At 37.0% G+C, this 20512-nt stretch overlaps 1 protein-coding gene across 2 annotated transcripts in view; it reads left to right on the top strand.

Moving 5' to 3' along the window:
- The window catches only part of LOC137387535 (dehydrogenase/reductase SDR family protein 7-like), a 44237-nt gene that overhangs the window by 20599 nt on the left and 3126 nt on the right, over window positions 1-20512 (top strand). For both annotated transcript variants that reach the window (XM_068073988.1, XM_068073987.1), the window contains exons 2-6: window positions 4262-4326; window positions 4867-5032; window positions 12869-12972; window positions 13493-13709; window positions 15469-15561. In XM_068073988.1, the coding sequence (XP_067930089.1) occupies window positions 4321-4326; window positions 4867-5032; window positions 12869-12972; window positions 13493-13709; window positions 15469-15561 (586 nt within the window). In that variant the 5' untranslated portion in view covers window positions 4262-4320. The remainder of the gene's footprint in view (window positions 1-4261; window positions 4327-4866; window positions 5033-12868; window positions 12973-13492; window positions 13710-15468; window positions 15562-20512) is intronic.

The following is a 20512-nucleotide window of genomic DNA, read 5'->3' as shown; positions in this document are numbered from 1 at the left end:
CTTCTTTCTTTAAAGGTTGACTTGCAACAAAATTCACATTACAATTATTTGGTATCAAAAGATTCACCATGTCTTACTCTGTTGTGTTGTAGGTGCCAAATATGTGGAAATGTGATTAAAAGCTCTTGAAAGCTCAAAAACGAAAAGCCGCCGTAGATTGGAATCTCTTTATTTCTCTGACGTAGCTATGAAATTTGGTTATTATCTTGTCACGTGGTGTTCTCACGTGAATTGAAAGGCCAGTAAAAAGCTCAATATAAAACTTATCGTAGCACTAGTTTATGACAAACACTTCGGGTTTTACCGAAGACCCCGTATCAAATATAGATGCTTGCTACTTTACAGTTTTGTTTCAATTTGGTCTAATTGGCAAGTTGTAATCTGATCATGTGACCCAATCCTTCGCAAATAGTTTTTGCAGAACTTTTCGATATCCCAAGTGACCAACTGGCTTGTCATGTTTATCAGACAATGATATGTATTCCTTCAAGCTAGGGCTAAAAAGTTAAACAAATCTTTACGATAAGATATTACTGCTAAAAGTGACAGCATTACAATGACGATAAAACAGACGCGTAAGAACAATAGACATGGTTTTATTGAATGTGTAAAGTATATTTGTGAAAATATTTTGACGAATAAGGTTGCATGAAAGTGTAAACAGAAACCATCTCCCACAACTATGTCGCGTTTGAGCCGTTTTAGAAAGAGAATCCAAACTATGGCGGTCTCGTGTGGCTGCGATTTTCAATTCGTTTTTGAGCTTTTAAGACCTTGTAATCACATTTTCACATATTTTGCACCTACAACACAACAGAGTAAGACATGGTGAATCTTTTCATATCAAATAACAGTAATGTGAATTTTGTTGCAAGTCAACTTTTAACATTGATATGGATCTTTATCTATTCCACTGGCCAAACTACTTGAGCCAGCTAGCTGGGTCAAAATCGAACTCCCTAGCTGGCTTGAATATTCTAGCCATTTCAAATTTGAGCAATATGAGCTATGAAATAGTCAAATAAAGATAAAATTGTTTTATCTTTATCGAACAACAAGTTTCTGAAGTTTTTAGCTGCTCTGCTCGGGCCACCGTTTTATATTAAGGCAGAATACGTTAGATTAAAGCTGATAAAATAGCAAAACAATAAATGGTCAAGTTTATTACTCTGTACAAAGAGAGCAAAAACAGAAAGACTCTCGAGAAAGTTTACACCATAATACAACAGTATATACCATCGCAACCTTCTGGTCTAAGCTGTCCAAGTTACTAAAGAAGATGTGTTATGTTGTGTCCGTCAGTTAGTAATTATCATTTACTAATAGGATCAGACAGATTAGGTTTCTGCTAGTTTAGTTTATTATTACATAAGAAATGCAGGTTTGTACTCTGCGATGTCCACGAGGTAAAAGGAATGAAGTATTAATCCAGGTCAGCAACCTGGTTACATAACATGTTAATGTGCAGTGTAAAATGTAATAGTATCACTACGCAACATCCCTTCCCATCTTTCTTAATTCGCTGTGAATATGTCATGTGGTAAACTATAATATTGTGTTGCTATTTCTGAATTAGTTTATTGTCAGTAGTCGATTGTTAACACATGTATAATGGTCCATGCGTGATGTTGTTTCTGTCCGGTTTCTTTCCGTGGTCTTAATGCGGTCGTTTATCTTTTCATATCATAGTCTTTAAATTTCTGTGGAGTTTTACGCTCTCATTCAGGCCGTCTGATTTCCGGGTATGTTACGTCTCGGTGTTTACTGGACTTTCACTATTGGTTGGTATGTTATCATCATCGGCCCGTTCTAGCTGGTTATCATTTGATTCTCTCTTTCTTCATCGTCTACAACAGAAACCACAGGTGGTAGTATATACGGCTTAAAATGAGTAATGTTACACTCAACCCTAATTCTAGCAAGCACCTTAGTCTCTGTTAATCGTTGAATTATATCATAGTTTGAATCCTTTAGTTGTGTACATGAACCCAAATTGATTCGTTAATGTAGTTTTGGCCCGTACTCTCATCCTCTCTTCGGCCCTTCTCAGCGCCACCTACATCTAATCAGGACTTGTCCATTTTCTTTAGTGGTCAAAATTCTTTTTCATAATTTTTACACAATTCTGCTACATCTCTTGTGTATTCTCAAAGAAAACTGCGCAGCATAAAAATATTTGCAAATGCAGGTTGGAAGCAATGCATAAACTACAGGTGATATACGCAATACTGCAACAAAAACGCCTGGTACATTGAAGGACCACCAAGGAGAGCAATCGTCATTGGCCCATCCACAATCAGATTAGAAACCTTTGGTGGAAGTAATTCATAAGAAAAGATGTCAATTTGCCCACCAGAAAGCCACCAAAAGAACTTAGAAATGATTACAAGCGTACATCTCAGCCAACCTTTTTCCGACACGACCAAAATAACTAGAGTTTATCATCATTTCCAATCAGATAATTTCTCATCTCCTTTTCTTTGTTTATCCTCCAGACCCCCTTTGATGGGGAGGAGATTATCTTCTTGATGGTCTTTGCTAAAATGTCTTACAATAAAACAGTACATTAGTTCAGTTTAGTAGGAATATAAAAGGCATGAACAAGCTGTATGCAAAATTTCCAAATGAGGCGTTAATTTAGTCTAAACTCCCTAGCAGTGCGTGGTAAGAAACTGAAAAGATAATAATCAGTGTTACATGCAAAAGCTTTTGTACCAGATCTTGTTTGTTTAGTGGTAACGGTCTCAATAACTTGGTCATATGAATAATTTAGACTTGGGAACTTATCATTGTCTTTAAGAATTTTGAAAAGCATCTTTCTACGGTCACTAAATCTTTGGTGTTTTAGCAAATTTAGATTTAACCCTTCTCTTGCTGCCGTTACTGAAACATCTCTCTTTGGCATTTTCAATCAACCTGATATCCTTCAGCTGAATTCTTTCATGCATATCTATGTGCTTTACTCTGTATGGATCCCAAACTGCCATCGCATATTCCAGTAACAGTCTACTTAAGGAGAGATATGATACATACTTTAATTTGGAGGCAGCTTGAAAGAGGAAATATTTTATCAATCCAAGTATCCTAGATGCTTTTTTACTCACTGTTTCAATATGTTCATCCTAGGTAATATCCCTACTGATATTCACACTTGAATATTTTATAGTTTTCGCATAGCACAAGTATTGACCGCACAAGTGGTAATCTTTAACATTATAACATGTGGTTTTACAGGATTGAACTGCTTCTTCTAGAATTGCATCTTTATTTCTACAACCAACACCTTACATATTCAACTAACAAAATTCTAAAACAATAATAATTGTGAAAAAGGTTGCAAATGGCTAATGAAAGTTACACGCTTGCGTAAACAGCGGTTCAAACTCTTTGCCCAGCTCTTTTTAGATCTGCTAGCGTCAGATGATCAAAAGAGAAGATGAACAACTGGGAACTGTTACCGCTTTTAGATGTCTTAGATGGCACAGTTAAATTTATTATTTATCAAAAATGGCAGACCCAATTGACCCAAGCTGGCAAACCCAGCTTTCATTGACGAAAGCTGCCACTATTATTATTGATTCTGATGCAAAACAATAAGTTAAAATTGAGCAAAATAACTTCAATCGTTCAAATAATAATAATAATAAAAACATGTGAAGAGAAAACAATATCTGATTATAACTGAAAAAGTTCAAAAATCTGATTTTAAATGTATGCTATAACCACTAAAGCATTATCCATGCTGTGTCATTTACCTGATGTTCTTTTCACTGCTTTTCAAATTCTATATAATACTCTTTCCAGTCTAATCGCTGTGCACCTTATGCATTGGCCTGGTTCAATTCATGGTTCATTAGTTTAAAAAAAGTTTAACTTGATGACTAAATATACATTAAAATGAGACGGACTCATAACTTTGGACCACATCTTGTAAGTTTCTTTTTACCTTCATTATAGCTTTACTAATGTAGATGCAGTCCATAACTCACTACTGTTTGTTCATTGCTGACAAAGAACTAATAATTGCTATCACAATTGTGCCGAGATTGTTACACTACCAAACCAGTAGCAGATTAGCCTATGACAGTTGTTGCAAAATCAATTACAGAAGAACTTATGACAGATGTTGTTACATTAATAACAAAGCAGCTTTATATTTTTCTTCATATCAGTTGTCTTTTCTATTGTAAACTATATTGAGCGTTATGCGCAATGTTGTTACAAGCATCCTACGTTATTTCGGAAAGATATATTGTTTCAGGCTGTACTTCTGGCCTCGCTAAGTGATATCTATATACTAGCCCAGGTGAAGGAGATCGCATGATGGTAAGTAAAACAACATGCTTATGTAGTTTGCATATAACAATTTACAATATTGATGTTAAACCACCTTTAAAAAAACTAAGGGAACTGTCAGAGTACACAGGTTTCCCCTGACTGTCAGGGTACATAGGTTTCTTCTGACTGTCAGAGTGCACAGGTTTGCTTGGACTGTCAGAGTACATAGGTTTCCTCGGACTGCCAGAGTACACAAGTTTCGTCTGACTGTCTGGGTGCACAGGTTTCCTCTGACTGTCAGAGTACACAAGTTTCGTCTGACTGTCAGAGTACTCAAGTTTCTTCTGACTGTCTGGGTGCACAGGTTTCCTCTGACTGTCAGAGTACACAGGTTTCTTCTGACTGTCAAAGTGCACAGGTTTCCTTGGACTGTCAGAGTACACTGGTTTCCTCGGACTGCCAGAGTACACAAGTTTTGTCTGTCACTTCTGGAGGTGATCAAAGAAACACACATGCGAATGTTTTGCTCTTTTGCCATTAGCTTTTACACAAAGATATACCGGGTTACATTGTATTTTCATCTGACAGGACTACCTGGAAGCCTACATTCCAAAAACTCTTAACCAGGTCAGATTGACTGTCATTCTTGTTGCTTTCACTGGAATAGTAATCCTCAGACGCCTTCTCAGGAAGAAACGATTGATAGGAGGAAAGGTCGTGGTGATTACTGGTGCTAGCTCTGGAATTGGAGAGGGTATGTTAGTAATGTTTTTCTTTCTCATCATGAGGTGAGGTCTCGGTAAGATCTATGCAGCTGTGATTGCGGTGTATTCAGTCGCACTGTACTACATCGATAGACAACTCAATATTTAGATCTGTAACTGTCTGTTGCATTTCCAAGTTTGGATCTTGTCTTAAATACGCTTCTACCCAGCTCTAGTCGATCATTAAGATTCAACTTGGTGGGCGATAACAAATTTAGCCTAATAAACAATAATGGCTAACGTTCAGATAGAAACAATTAGGTTGGCAACAGGTACCTTTTTCCAGGAGGATAGGAGTCAACCTATTCTCAGGAGTTTAACCTTTGGTAGTTTTCGCTGGATGCTATGGTCAAAGCAGCAGACATTCGGTAGTGTTGGTTTATCTCCGCTGCTGCATAATAGTAAATAACACTAAATATGCCAGGTTTTAGTTTTTTAACCATGCTGAATCAGCAGATGTTCTTGTGTGATACTGGCTTGGAAGCCTGGCTTTCATGCATTTCCTGTACCACCACATGAGAAACGGGTGCCCAATCCTAGGTGGTGCTCATCGTAGGCTAAATTCAACCTTTTACATGCTCGTGACCATTGCAGTTCTTTAAGTTGAACATACATAGCCATGCATGCACTCTCTTTTTACCTCTATCCATTGAGTGATGCTCAATGTTATACCTTCAATCTGGATTTTCATATCTTCGCTGACAATTTAAATATGAAAAAACTGACATTAATGAATAGATTATGGGACAGTGTTAACTCTCTCTTTTGAAACAGCCCTTACACTTTATCGATGATAATAGTAATATATTTATAGTGGAAAATATTCTCTGCGTTTCAATACGTGGAACGCATCTTTTGTAGGAGTCATTTTTTTAAACATTCAGAGAAGATTTTAGCCGGACAAAGACAATTTTTTTCAATTTTTTGTTAATTGCTTGACTACAGCCAGAGTAGGATTGCAAACTAACAAATCACTATTCTGATAGTTTCTTTTGCTATCGGTTGACTCACTTTGAGTTTACTCATATTTGAAAGCCACAGAATACTGCATTTTTATAATTTTGGTTTCAATTTAATTTTTTGTTAAATTCAGTTATTTGTGAACAAACTGATATTAATGGCGAGTTTAGAAATTACGACATGCAAACTTCACAGCAAATTGAATAATTCTCGCAGGTTTGAAGTCTTCATAGTTCTAACTATGAACCCTTCTAACTCATGAAAAATCTCTATTAGGCTTGTTCTTTGAGAAATAACCATCATAGGACAGACTCAGCAGCAAAAAGAATCAGAAGTGCATATTAGGAGATGCTTTATGTAAATACAGTGTTGTTCTAATTCACCTGCAAGTCCTGTCACAGCTTAGGACGGGAGTGTTCAACATTTTCAGAATGATGCCCACATGAAACATTGAGTTGATTCTAAAGGCCCAAGCGTTGTGAATTAGCTGCAGAATAATTTCAGAGCAAGTAAATAAGAGAAATATACCACTAAAGATAGCATGTTTGTTTGGGGTTAGTATTTATATTATGTATGTATGCATGGATGTATGTATGAGATACTGTGTCAAAGAAACAAGTGGGCATACAATATACACATCACCATGTGTATACAAAAAATAGCAAACAAAAAATATTCAACAAAAAATAAAATGGCCTGTTTTATTTGGAGAAGTGCCATATTCTTGCACTAGAAATCTGTATCTGGGGCTATTTACAGATTTCAGTGAGAAACCTACTACATACTTCTTTTTTCTCACAACTCGTTCAATGTCAGGTTTTGTTGCTGATAGGCCCCTGATGCAACTCTGCGTTGTTGCATCAGGGGCCTATCTGTAAGGCAAGTGCGATATTTGTTCTTGTGTGTTTCATTTCACCGAAAAACTGCTCACAGAGATATGTTGAGCAAAATAGACTAACCATTCTAAAAACATGTTTACATATACTGGAATATGTGGCCTGAGGCAAGAAATCATGGCAAAACTCGATAAGTTTGTGACATTCATGGTGTTGCTTGAGAGGGTCATCTCAGTGGAGTTCTATAAGTTGAAGCTGTAAGTCAACTGGTGCATGTTCTGGGTCACCATTGAAGGTATCAGAGAAGAGTTGTATTGAGTTCCTTGAATTGTTGAATTGAGGAAGCCGTCTAACAACCTCATCATAAAGACCTTTGACTATTTAAAGATACGGAGCAAGATCAACAAGATTGTTTTCTGCATTCGCTCTTGAAGGCTTATAAAATTTTAGACAGGGTCCATTTTTGAGTTGTCTCCTCTACAGCTGGTGTTTACTTTTGAGTGTGGTGACATGCTGCCAGAGTAAAGAAATGTGCTGCTGTTTTCCCTGAAGCTGCTTGTTTAATGTTGACACCTGCTCAATGATGTCTGCTAGGAAAAATAAGTCGTTTATCCATTTCACATCAAAAAACTCTCTATGTTCCCGCACTTTAATTTTGGTGAATGAGTCGATCTCATTTAGAAGACTAGCAAATCAATGTCAAGTTGACACAACTAGATTCATTACATGGTCCATCGTCAAAGTTTGAGTTGCCAGATTGTCTTGGTATGATATGCAAAGATGAATAAATGGTGGAATCTCTCCTAACATTGGTTTCAAGTAAAGACCGATCAGGTCACTCTGTGTGCCAGTCATTGGAGGCATTCCATCTGTACACACATCTATAAATTAACCTTGGCTAGACGTTTCAACAGACTCTCAAACACATATCTGCTGGTTGTCGTGGCATAGAGGCTTGCCAGTGTAAAATAATTCTCTGTTACATTGAAATTTTCATCAGCCCCTCTCACCATAATAACAAGATGAGACATGTCGGAGTTATCTGTACTTTCATCCAGGCCGATGCTAAAGTAAACAAAATTAGATGCAACCATTTGACTGTGTTCAATGTCATCACTCAATGACTCAATCCTTCTAGTTACCGTATATCTTGAGAGAAATATACTTTCAAGTGCTTATTTTCTTTCTGCCCAAAATTCTTCCACAAATGCTGTAAGAACCTACAAGAGAAAGGTTCAAGTTATATCGCACGGTTTGGAAATTGAAAGTAATTCCGGATACCTTCGAATGAAATTATGTATATTTGTAGCCCAGCCTATTCTACTGTATGTTCCTATATTCCCCAATTAGCAGTTATAACAAATACTTTCGTTACATGACAACAAATTAACAAATATTCCTTTTACTAGGCATGTATGATATGCATAATACTTTGACATCCACTGTATGCACCTCCTTTGCAAATTCGTCATGCTGAAATGGTAACTGTCTCACTCCAATTTTTTGTGGTGTATGGCGTATACGTGTACGGCGTATGTTATACCCTTTGATAATATATATTGTGTCGCTATAGATCACACAAATGGCTTTTTCTGCATTTCGCTTCACAAAATATTTGTATTTCCATTCATTGTTAAATATCTGATCTTTTCGATCAACTTTCCTACGTGCTTCAACCATGCGTGACACTGATATAAAACAGAATTTACTCGGCATTCCGTATGAGTTTTGGACCAATACTTCCCCTTTTACCTATCTAAAACCTGAATACTGATGACAGAGAAATTATAATATGGGGAAACCTCCAATTTGATGTGCCTCTATCCATCAAAAAGTGCTCATTGCTAAAACTGTTATTGCTTGTATAAAATGTTAGTCTCAATATTGATTTAAAGGGTACATGTACTCTGTTGACATCTTGTTAAAGGGGTCCTCTTTAATCGAGCAGTACATATTTCACATATTACAAAAAATTTTCTGAAGGTGGTCAAGGGCCGCATGTGGCCCTTAAGGCCACATGTGAGCCGTGGACCGCATGTGAGCCTGTGGGCCGCATGTGGCCCTCAGGGCCACATGCGGGCCCTCAGGTGGGCTGCCCTCAGGCGGGCAGCCCTCAGGTGGCCCTAAGGGCCACATGCAGCCCTCAGGTGACCCCAAGGGCCACATGCAGCCCTCAGGCCACATGTTGTGCAGCTCTGGCAGAGATTCATGATGTAACAAGAGAATTGTTCTGATTCACCTGCTAGCCATCTATGTCATAGCTTAGATCACAGGTGTCAAACTCACGGTCCGCGGGCCACATCCGGCCCGCCTTGTAATCTTATCTGGTTTGCAAAATCATTTTACATTATTGCTATCCATGGCCCATTGATATGAGGCGCTGACAGGCCCGGGTTCTCTGGAGTGACTGGGCGGCTGAGCCGCCCCAACTTTTCAATGATTTTTGGCGGTTAAGTACTAAGAATTGCAGACTAAGCGCATTCATTTGGAATTTCCAACAACTAGCAACTAACGCTACAGCGCTAGCTGCTAGTAAATTAGTTCATTGCTTGCTTCATCGCTCCATTTCCCCAACTAGCGACGAAGTAGAGAGGCTCACTAATCTAGTATTAGTTTCACCTGCCACTAATGCAGTGAGTGAGTGATCCTTTTCTGCATTGAAGCGAATGAAAACATTGATGAGGAGCACCATGGGGCAGCTGTCTAAATAATCTTCTAATATTACACGAATATAAAGATGTTGAAATAGATACAGAATCAGTTGTGGAAGATTTCTGCCATGGACACATTGACAGAACAAGAGCTATTGCAATAAAGAAGTGATAGCGCTTGTTCTGTCTATGTCCCTTACAGAAATTTGTAGTGTCATGAGTATTATATCGTTCGTTGAATAAAGACAAAGTTTTGCCTACCATGAACCATAAACAATATATTTATGTAGATTTTGATGCTTACAATTGATTGCATTTACTCATACTTTGAGGGTTGTTGATGCTTGAAAGGTCTATAGCAGTTAAACTGGTGAGCGCTGCTGTCTATTTTGGGAGTCTCCACAACACAGGACATTACACTGAACGTAAATGAATTTGTTGTTTCGGTCAGATTATATAATCAGATCAAAGTCATATGAGCAAAGAAAACTGAATGATTTAAATTGTTATTGCTGAACAGCACACATTTTATGTATATTTCCATGTTTTTTAGCGTGTTCATATTTCTAACTTGTATAATTTTGATAGGAGATATTCTTAAGGAGAGTCAAATCTTTTTGGGATATTTAAGTTTATTTTTTATATACATTGACATAGGAGCAAAGAAATTTGAATTTTTTTAACAATACATTTTTCTGAAGAGCAAAAAATAAATAGAAGTAGTTTAACCTTTTGACCGGGTATAAGCCCCCCAAAAACAACCGAAACTCGTGTAATTTATTTTCGAAAATTCAAGAAATCTTGTATTTTATGAATATACATAGCTCGAACTGAAATGTATTTACATATGTACCTAAAATTTGCATAACATCTATTTACTAATGTACTGCTACCAAAAAAATACAACAAAGTACAATTGTCTATGCGTGGAATGTTTGAAAGCATTCCTTACGGCAGCGTCTAACGCCACAGCTTTTACACCATGTAGTTATTCGTGTTCCTTTGTAGCCGCTAACCCTGCTCTTGCTACAAACAGCACAGGCTTCACGTTTCTTATCTGGAATTGTCTCACAAAAATGTCTAGCTGTAAATCTTGACTGCATGGCACCCAGGCTTGGCCTACCAACATGCTGTCGACTCTCTTGGTAACCACCGAGCAGGCCTTCAATTACCTCTACAATAAAGTTATAATGCCCCATTGGCTTTGCGATGTTGGGATTTAGCTTATACATAATATATGCATTTGTCATTGTTCTGTCCGGGAGATGGAAAAATATTTTCTTCCAGCATTTCATTGTTCTTTGCTCAGCAGCATAAACGTTGGTCATTTGATCAGCTATACGTCAACACCACCCATCCCATCATTGTATTCCACCACTACAGTTGGTAATGTTTTGACCTGACCATTCCAAAGCGTCTTCTCGCCGGTCCCACAAACTACTTCCACCTTGATTGACAGGAAGAAAAAAATAATCAAAATATTCCATCGGTAAAGTATCAGCAGGTGGTATGAAGTTTGGCCCAGTGTGAGCAGAGAAATCGTGGAGTGATGGAGGCTTGTCATTATCCAAGTCAGTAACCGTTTTCCATTGACTTGAAGTCGATGTGGTTGCAGTTACTTCATCTTCTAGTCTCTCAATATTAGAATCCTGTATATTAGAGCTATTAGCACGGTTATTCCTTGATATGGAGCTGCTTCTACCACACACTGTACTCCTATTTACAACGGCTTGAGTGGATATAATATCATCATCGTCCGAGCTGCCGTAACCATCACTTTTCTCGGTATATTCAAAATCTTCAGAGTTAACATCACTTCCATTGTTTAAATCATCATATTGCTCTGACAAAAGATCAATAACGATCGCAGGATCAAATAAATCTTTACTTTTTCGTTTGGAACGCCGTGCTGCGATTTGACTGGATTTTCCAACATCTATTTTTTCGAAAGTGCCACGAATTCGTATTTCTTTAGCTTATAGCACAAAACGACGCCTCTCAGATAATCGTTTCAAATAGAAGTTCATAGATTAATATCTTGCCGATAATATTTAAGAATTGCTAGTGTTCATATCCTTTATTTAACGTTACTAGGCGACAGCTTTATAAATGTCTACCGAAATAGACATAAATGTCGTTTCCCCACGCAACCGATAAACGACATTCCGGTCGTTTCCCCTGTCAAAGGGTTAAAGGTTGACTTTTCAACAAAATTCTTATTACAGTTATTTGGTATCAAAAGATTCACCTTGTTTTAGTCTGCTGTGTTGTAGGTCCAAAATATGTAGAAATGTGATTACAAGCTCTCAAAAGCTATTACAAGCTCGAAAACGAACAGCTGATCGCAGCCATCATGAAAACGGCCATAGGTTGGAATCCCTCTCAAAACGGCTCAAATGTGACGTAGTTGAACACAATGTGTTTCTGTTTACACGTTAATGCAACCTCATTCGTCGAAATATTTTCACAAATATACTTCACGTATTCAATGAAACCATGTTTATTGTCCTTATAAGTCTATTTCATTATCATTGTAATGCTGTCGATTTGAGCACTGATATCTCAAAACATAACCTAAAAATCAGTTTAATTTTTTAACCTTAGCTCGAGTGGGTGCATATCATCCTCTGATAAACACGAGGAGTCTGTTGGTCACCTGTGATAGTCTACAGATGCTGCAGAAATTGTTCGCACCATATAGCGGGGAATATGGGTCACATGATCAGATTACGACAAGATGATTAGATCGAGCTGAAACGAAACTTTCAAGTAGTGAGCATCTATATTTAATAGGGGCTTTCTGGTAGAGCCCGAAGTGTTTGTCATAAACTAGTGCTACGAGATGTTTTATATTGAGCTTTTAATTGGCATTTGATTTCACGTGATAACATTACGTGTTAAAAAAATAACCCTGTCGAGTTGAATATGTCATCAAAATATGGGATTCCAGCCTACAACCACTTTAATTGTTCATTTTTGAGCTTTTAAGAGCTTGAAATCACATTTCCACATATTTTGCACCTACAACACAGCAGAGTAAGACATGGTGAATCTTAAGATACCATATAACTGTAATGTGAATTTTGTTGCAAGTCAACCTTCAAGGTTTAAGTTTGTTTCAGAATAATATTCCTGTCTGTTTTTATTCGTATTTATGTTCCAAAAACATTTAGTTTTAGTGTGTTAAATAAATGTTTATCCTGTTCGGCCTGCGACCTAAAGTATGTTTTGAATTTTGGCCCCTTTTACAATTGAGTTTGACACCCCTGGCTTAGATGATTAAATGAGCCAAAGAGCCGCTGGCAGATTCTTTCACTGGCCTCCCACGAAGGTTTACATGTAATTATTGATATTGTTTACGGTGGCTCTTCTGTTTTAGCACTAGCTCACAAGTGTGTGGAGCGTGGCTGCAGAGTTATACTGGTTGCCAGAAATATGGAAAAACTTGATAATCTGAAATTGGAGCTAATTAGGACTTATAAAGTAAGTTTGGCATACCATAGCCTTGGAGGCAATCATTGGATACATATGTATTGGTTTACAGTTGCAAATGAGAACGTAATAGAGTGATGGTGAGTGGATCATATCAACAAAGATGATTGCTGTATTTAGCCTCCAAGGCTACATTTAGTGACAAGTTTTGATTAGTGAGAGCTATCCCAGTCTTATTCCTGTGCCAAGTCATCATACCCTTAGTTTCTGTTCAATCTGCTGGCTAGTTTTATGGTACTTTCTTGGTACACCTTCTCTGTACACCTACTCTGTACACCTACTCTGTACACCTACTCTGTACACCTACTCTGTACACCTACTCTGTACACCTACTCTGTACACCTACTCTGTACACCTACTCTGAACACCTACTCTGTACACCTACTCCGTACACCTCCTTTGTACACTACTCTGTTCATCTGGCTCCATTACATATAGCAGTAATAAGTAATCCATGCACCTCACTTCTGATCTCCTCTAGGGTTCAATCATCATATAATATTATTGACAGGCTGCGGCTAACAGCGTAACTCCAGTTTTCCTTGACCTAGAAGACCATGATTCTATCCCAAAGGCATGTCAGCGCATTATTTCCTTATTCGGAAGGGTGGACATTCTTATCAACAATGCTGGAATCGGATGCAAGGCCAAGGTTGCAGATCTTGAGCTCGACACCTTTAAGAAAGTTATGAACATTAACTACTTTGGACAGATAGCTGTGACTAAGGGTAAGTTGGAGAGATAGCTATTACTAAGGGTATATTGGACAGATAGCTATTACTAAGGATATGTTGGACAGATAGCTATTACTAAGGGTATGTTAGACAGATAGCAATTACTAAGGATATGTTGGACAGATAGCTATTACTAAGGGTATGTTAGACAGATAGCAATTACTAAGGGTATGTTAGACAGATAGCTATTACTAAGGGTATATTGGACAGATAACAATTACTAAGGATATGTTAGACAGATAGCAATTACTAATGGTATGTTAGACAGATAGCTATTACTAAGGGTATGTTAGACAGATAGCTATTACTAAGGGTATATTGGACAGATAGCGAGTACTAAGGGTATGTTAGACAGATAGCTATTACTAAGGGTATGTTGGACAGATAGCTATTACTAAGGGTATGTTAGACAGATAGCTATTACTAAGGGTATGTTGGACAGATAGCTATTACTAAGGGTATCTTAGACAGATAGCTATTACTAAGGGTATATTGGACAGATAGCTATTACTAAGGGTATATTGGACAGATAGCTATTACTAAGGGTATGTTAGACAGATAGCTATTACTAAGGATATGTTAGACAGATAGCAATTACTAAGGGTATGTTAGACAGATAGCTATTACTAAGGGTATGTCGGACAGATAGCTATTACTAATGGTATGTTGGACAGATAGCTATTACTAAGGGTATGTTAGTCAGATAGCTATTACAAAGGGTATGTTAGACAGATAGCTATTACTAAGGATATGTTAGACAGATATCTTGACTATAAATTCTCAGTAATTTTTTTGTAAAATAATGTAAAATAATTTGTATTTGGCACATGTGTCATTGAACTGTTGCACAGGTCAATGACACACATGAACTGTCACCTTGTCAGGTTGGAAGCATGGTTTATCTGAGTAGTCTCACTCATTACATGAATAAAAACAGATTATCATATCCTTGTTACTTTGATCAGAGCTTTTACATCTAATATATATAGGCCCCTATGATTGTGGAGTCTTTGTAATCCATTTTAAATCGTTTTTTTACTGTTAAAGATTTCAAGGCTAGGTATGTTCTACTGCTATAGCTGTAAAATCAACGTGCTCTCGTATTTGTTAAATATGTAAAAATATTACAGAAACAATGAATATATAAATATTACAGAAACAATGAATATATAAATAATACAGAAGCAATGAATATATAAATAATACAGAAACAATGAATATATAAATAATACAGAAACAATGAATATATAAATAATACAGAAACAATGAATATATAAATAATACAGAAACAATGAATATATAAATAATACAGAAACAATGAATATATAAATAATACAGAAACAATGAATGCACAGCCACTTATTTTTAGCTGCACTAAAATATTGAAGCATGTCCAAGTTTTTTTTATTTTCTCTTTCTGCCCATATATAAGTATTGCGTAGTCAGCAAATAAAATTCCTAGTCATCAGCATTTCAACAGTCTACTGCAAGATGGGCATACCATGGGAGGCAATTCTACATACCATGGGAGGCATTTCCATAACTGGTTTCAGTATAAGTTTAAACATAATGAAGCTATTACCATAACTAGTTGTAAATATTATCTCATCCCACCTCCTTTAACTGTGGGCTATACAGATAAGGAGAAACACTATAATCTCTTCTCACCTCTATATAGACTGGAAAAACAAGACTAGATTTCAGTCTTCCTCATGATTATACGTTGATACAAATATTATCATATAATTTTAAGGAATTCTTCCCAACATGATTGAGAAAGGAGGTGGTACTATAGTCGCTGTCAGCTCTGTGCAGGGAAGAATGGCTGTGCCAGGGTATTCATCATGTAAGTCTAACGGCCATTCTTTTCCCAGTAGGACGCCTAATACAGTCAAACATGGATAACTCGGCCACGGATAGCTCGAAAACATGGTTAATTTGAACGGTTTCTTTGGTCCGTTCCCACGTAATGGTAAATTGCTATAGATAACTCGAACTTAACATTGATAATTCGAACAGTTTTTGTGCCAAAGGAACCAACTTAAAACAAACCGAAGTTGGTTTTAATCCGAAGGAATTTACATTAGTCATGGAGCTACGACTACTCTGCCTTCCTAGCGAGGAAAGCGCTCTCTATATGTGTATAGTGTATATATATTTCCCCCGTACCGCATAATGGAACTGATTAAGAAACCGTATAAAACCTGATTAATGGGGTCGCTAACGCGTCGGCTAAGTTACGGCCAAACTAAAAACGTTAAAAAGTATTAGCGATAAAAATTTAATAAAGATCGACACAACAAGCAAAATGCATATTGTAAGAGTGATTATAATTACGTGGATATATAAAGAAAAAATGTCAAAAATATATTCGTGGCCCGGCGTCCGCTATACCAAACATCCGCTTTGCAATGGCCTCACGAAAACAAGGAAAAGCGTGGAAACCTTTTGAAAAACTTAAAATAATCGAGCAAATTGAAGCAGGACAAAAGTCATCTGCAATATCAAAAAGAGAAAATCTTCCAAGAAGTACAGTGTCAACATGGATTAAACAGAAAGAAAGAATAAGATCGTTATGTGACCAAAGTTCATCAAGGTTAAGAGATCGTTCAACGTCGCACGATGATTTGGATGGTGTGTTATTGACTTGGTTTAGACAAATGCGTGGTAAAGGCGTACCAATCGATGGGCCAATTTTATTAGAAAAGGCTAATAAGTTTTTACAGGATTTAGGGAAAGATACTATTGTTTCTCGCGGTTGGATCGACAGGTGGAAGAAAAGGCATTCTATTGGCGGTCAGAGAGTTGTTGGAGAGTCAGCTGCAGTTAATGTTGGAGAGGTGGAAAAATGGAAGGAAGAGGTGCTAACTCCATTACTTCAAACGTATACTTATGATGACATATTCAATATGGACGAAACCGGGTTGTTTTACAAGCTCATGGTTGACAAAACGTTGCACTTTAAAGGGGAGAAGTGTAGTGGAGGGAAGCTGTCAAAAAAAAGACTGACTGTGGCACTTTGTGCTAACATGTCGAGCACCGAGAAGGAAGTTCCTATTGTAATAGGAAAGTTTGGGAAGCCCAGCTGTTTCAAAAATGTTACTAACCTTCCATGTCAGTATTACCACAACAAGAAGGCTTGGATGGTGAGTGACATCTTTCAAGCATGGTTAAGAGATTTTGATCGGCGGATGACCAGAAAAAACAGAAAAGTGCTTCTCATCATTGACAACTGTCCATCACACCCAACTATGAATAGGCTTATGTCAATCAGGCTTTTATTCACACCACCCAATACCGCAAGTGTGCTGCAACCTATGGACCAAGGAATTATTCGAAATTTCAAATCTTACTATCGTCAGCAAGTTTTGCAATTTACCGTTGATTACATTGACACTCATGGAAAGAAGCCAGATGCATCTATTAATGTTTTACAAGCTATACGCTGGGTGCACAAAGCATGGCACTGTGTCACGAAAGAAACCATAGCTCGCTGTTTTCACCACGGGCTTGGTCATACCAACCTTGATCAAACAGATGTGACTTCAACTGTTGATGATAATGAAGAAGGTGACACTGTGAGAAATCTAAATCTGCTACTACATACCATAGATCCTACATCAAATGTGACATCAAGTAGGTAATCTTGAAATAGCCTATGCTGTTAAATTATCATGAATTCGACCCAATAAAGGGCTACATTTATGACCGTCAATAGTGCCTAACAAATGTTTTAAACGTAGTGTTACTTTCCCTTAAAATAGAGTTTAGTTTTGCAGATGAGCTTTTAGCGGTTGATGCAGACGTCACTGTTGCTGAGCATTTGAGTGATGCGGAAATTGTGCAGTCTGTGACATCTTGGGGTACTCTGGATGATTCTGATGGAGAAGATGAGGCTGAGATTGTTGAACCTAATCCACCTACCATGGCTGATGCAAACAACGCTTTAGATGTCCTCAGACGTTTTATAGATACGAGAGAGGTCAAGGACTATAATAACTGCTTAAAAGCTATATCTACACTCAGTTACACTGTTGATTTTTCTCAACAAAACATCTTTTCACAGACTACACTTGATAAGTTTTTTAAATGAAACAACTGATCAGATGTAAAGCATGCGTTTTTGCATTGGTCGTAAATGTGTACTCGTGTGAAGTTTTAAAAATTATCTGAAAATTTAAATATTTTTCTATCAGCTGAGATTTGTTTGTAGTTTTAGGTGATGTGACTGCCAGGATGTTTTAAAATTAAAATTGGCAAAATTGATCTCTGTTAAAACACTCAGAGGAAAATGATGGGTCTTTTTTCTGAGTGTTTTAACGGCGATCAAGTTTTGCCAATTTTAATCTGAAAACGTCATGGCAGTACATCACCTAAAACAACAAACAAATCTCAAGTGATAGAAAAATATTTATACTTCCTGATAAATACTTTTGAAACTTTACATGAGAGGCCCTATAACTTGCAACAAGCAATCTATGATTTCGCTTTATACATATTTTGTATATGTACGTTTATCTTCTGTTAAATACATGCACTTGTGACAGTGCTCTGATAACTTGAACACTCTGATAACTCAAACACTTTTGCTCGGTCCCGTGAAGTTTGAGTTATCCATGTTTGACTGTAACTCATCTCTGTCCTCCTGCTGCCAAGTTCAAGAGGTCATTCTAACTATTCTATTAGACTTTGGGCCACAAGTTTGTTTAAAGGAATCTCACTGATTAGCTGATGCATCTCTGTGTTTGCCTTTTCATCTTGTAGAAAAATGTAGTCTCCATGTACAAGTTCTTATTCTAAAACTGTCAGGTTGTTCTACCTGCTGTTTAGACTGTGTTCTACCTGCTGTCTAGACTGTTTTCTACCTGTAGTCTAGACTGTGTTTTACTTGCTGTCTAGACTGTGTTCTACCTGCTGTTTAGACTGTGTTCTACCTGCTGTTTAGACTGTGTTTTACCTGCTGTCTAGACCGTTGTTTTACCTGCTGTCTAGACCGTGTTCTACCTGCTGTCTAGTCAGTCATCTACCTTCTGTATAGACCGTGTTCTACCTGCTGTCTAGACTGTGTTCTACCTGCTGTCTAGACTGTATTTTACCTGCTGTCTAGACTGTCTTCTACCTGCTGTCTAGACTGTCTTCTACCTGCTGTCTAGACTGTCTTACCTGCTGTCTAAACTGTCTTTTACCTGCTGTTCATAGTCGACCACCTACTGACAGTCATCTAAGCATATGAGCTTTACAACATATCAAGTTTAATTTGGACAAATCTTTGATTCGATACACCTTGTCCGACTTTTTTCAAAACAACATAGCTCGTAGTTAGAAATGAACAAATTGGAGAAACCTAAAAATCAAAAGCAATAAAAATAGGTAAATTAAGCTGATTAAATTTTGACTAGTCATGGTTAGAATAACTAATGCAGCATATTATATATAACTTCCTCTAGATGCATAGGCAAGCCTAGACTGGTCTGCGTGTCTTTAGGGTGCACTAAGGTCTAGGTATGTGTGATACTCTAAGGTGGAGTAACAGTGAAAGCTTTCTTTATTCACAGGCTTTATTTTATCTATTTTCATGCTATGTGTATGGTTAGTAGTTCATGCTATGTGTATGGTTAGTAGTTCATGCTATGTGTATGGTTAGTAGTTCATGCTATGTGTATGGTTAGTAGTTCATGCTATGTGTATGGTTATTAGTTCATGCTATGTGTATGGTTAGTAGTTCATGCTATGTGTATGGTTAGTAGTTCATGCTATGTGTATGGTTATCAGTCCATGCTATGTGTATGGTTATTAGTTCGTGCTATGTGTATGGTTATTAGTCCATGCTATGTGTATGGTTATTAGTTCGTGCTATGTGTATGGTTATTAGTTCATGCTATGTGTATGGTTAGTTGTTCATGCTATGTGTATGGTTAGTTGTTCATGCTATGTGTATGGTTATTAGTTCGTGCTATGTGTATGGTTAGTAGTTCATGCTATGTGTATGGTTAGTAGTTCATGCTATGTGTATGGTTAATAGTTCATGCTATGTGTATGGTTAGTTGTACACAATTACCTGAAGCACTTTGAGCCTTTGAAACGTTAACCAAAATACATGTACATTATATTTTTATAAAGATTTTAGCTCCAACATACTCTCCTTGGTATATGACATAAATTTTAGGATAAATTAGCTTCGTGTGCTGAGATTTGATATAAAGCAGTCTTTTTCATTCTCCTTTTTAGTTGTAAAATCATAGATTTAAGGTAGACTAGCACGAGTGCTAGTAGGGAGAAGGCATCGTTTTCTCTGGAATTAAAGCCGGAATTGTAGAAAGACATGAGCAGACAACTTCATTAAGTAATTATCATTTGATGCAAACGTAGTGCAAGGAAAAGGAAGACTAGAACCAGTTCAAGCAGAATGGCTGACCTTGATAATGAAATATAAATTGTGAATATCTTGAATATAAAACTAATAAATATGATATGATGATTTAATGGTCAGCTAACCTAAGCTCTGAATATCTGTCATTATCTCTACCCTCATCCTTTCCATCTCCTTCATCATCTACCTTCCACTACACATCTGTTTCTAATTTAATGATGGAATAACAAAATCACTTTATTAATTGATTTTTAGTTTAGTTTACTTCATTTGATTTAGTTTTTTGCATTTCGCATAATTTTATTTAATCATTTGTTTTAACGCAGTCATATTTCAACATATGAGCTAAGTGTGATCTGAGATTGATCTCGTATGTCAATTTACTCGTGTCTCAAGGCACTATTACTACTATAAAATAACTAAATAC

This window comes from Watersipora subatra, chromosome 2 (genome assembly GCF_963576615.1).
Source record: "Watersipora subatra chromosome 2, tzWatSuba1.1, whole genome shotgun sequence".
NCBI lineage: Eukaryota > Metazoa > Bryozoa > Gymnolaemata > Cheilostomatida > Watersiporidae > Watersipora > Watersipora subatra.
This window is presented reverse-complemented; position numbering and strand designations above follow the sequence as displayed.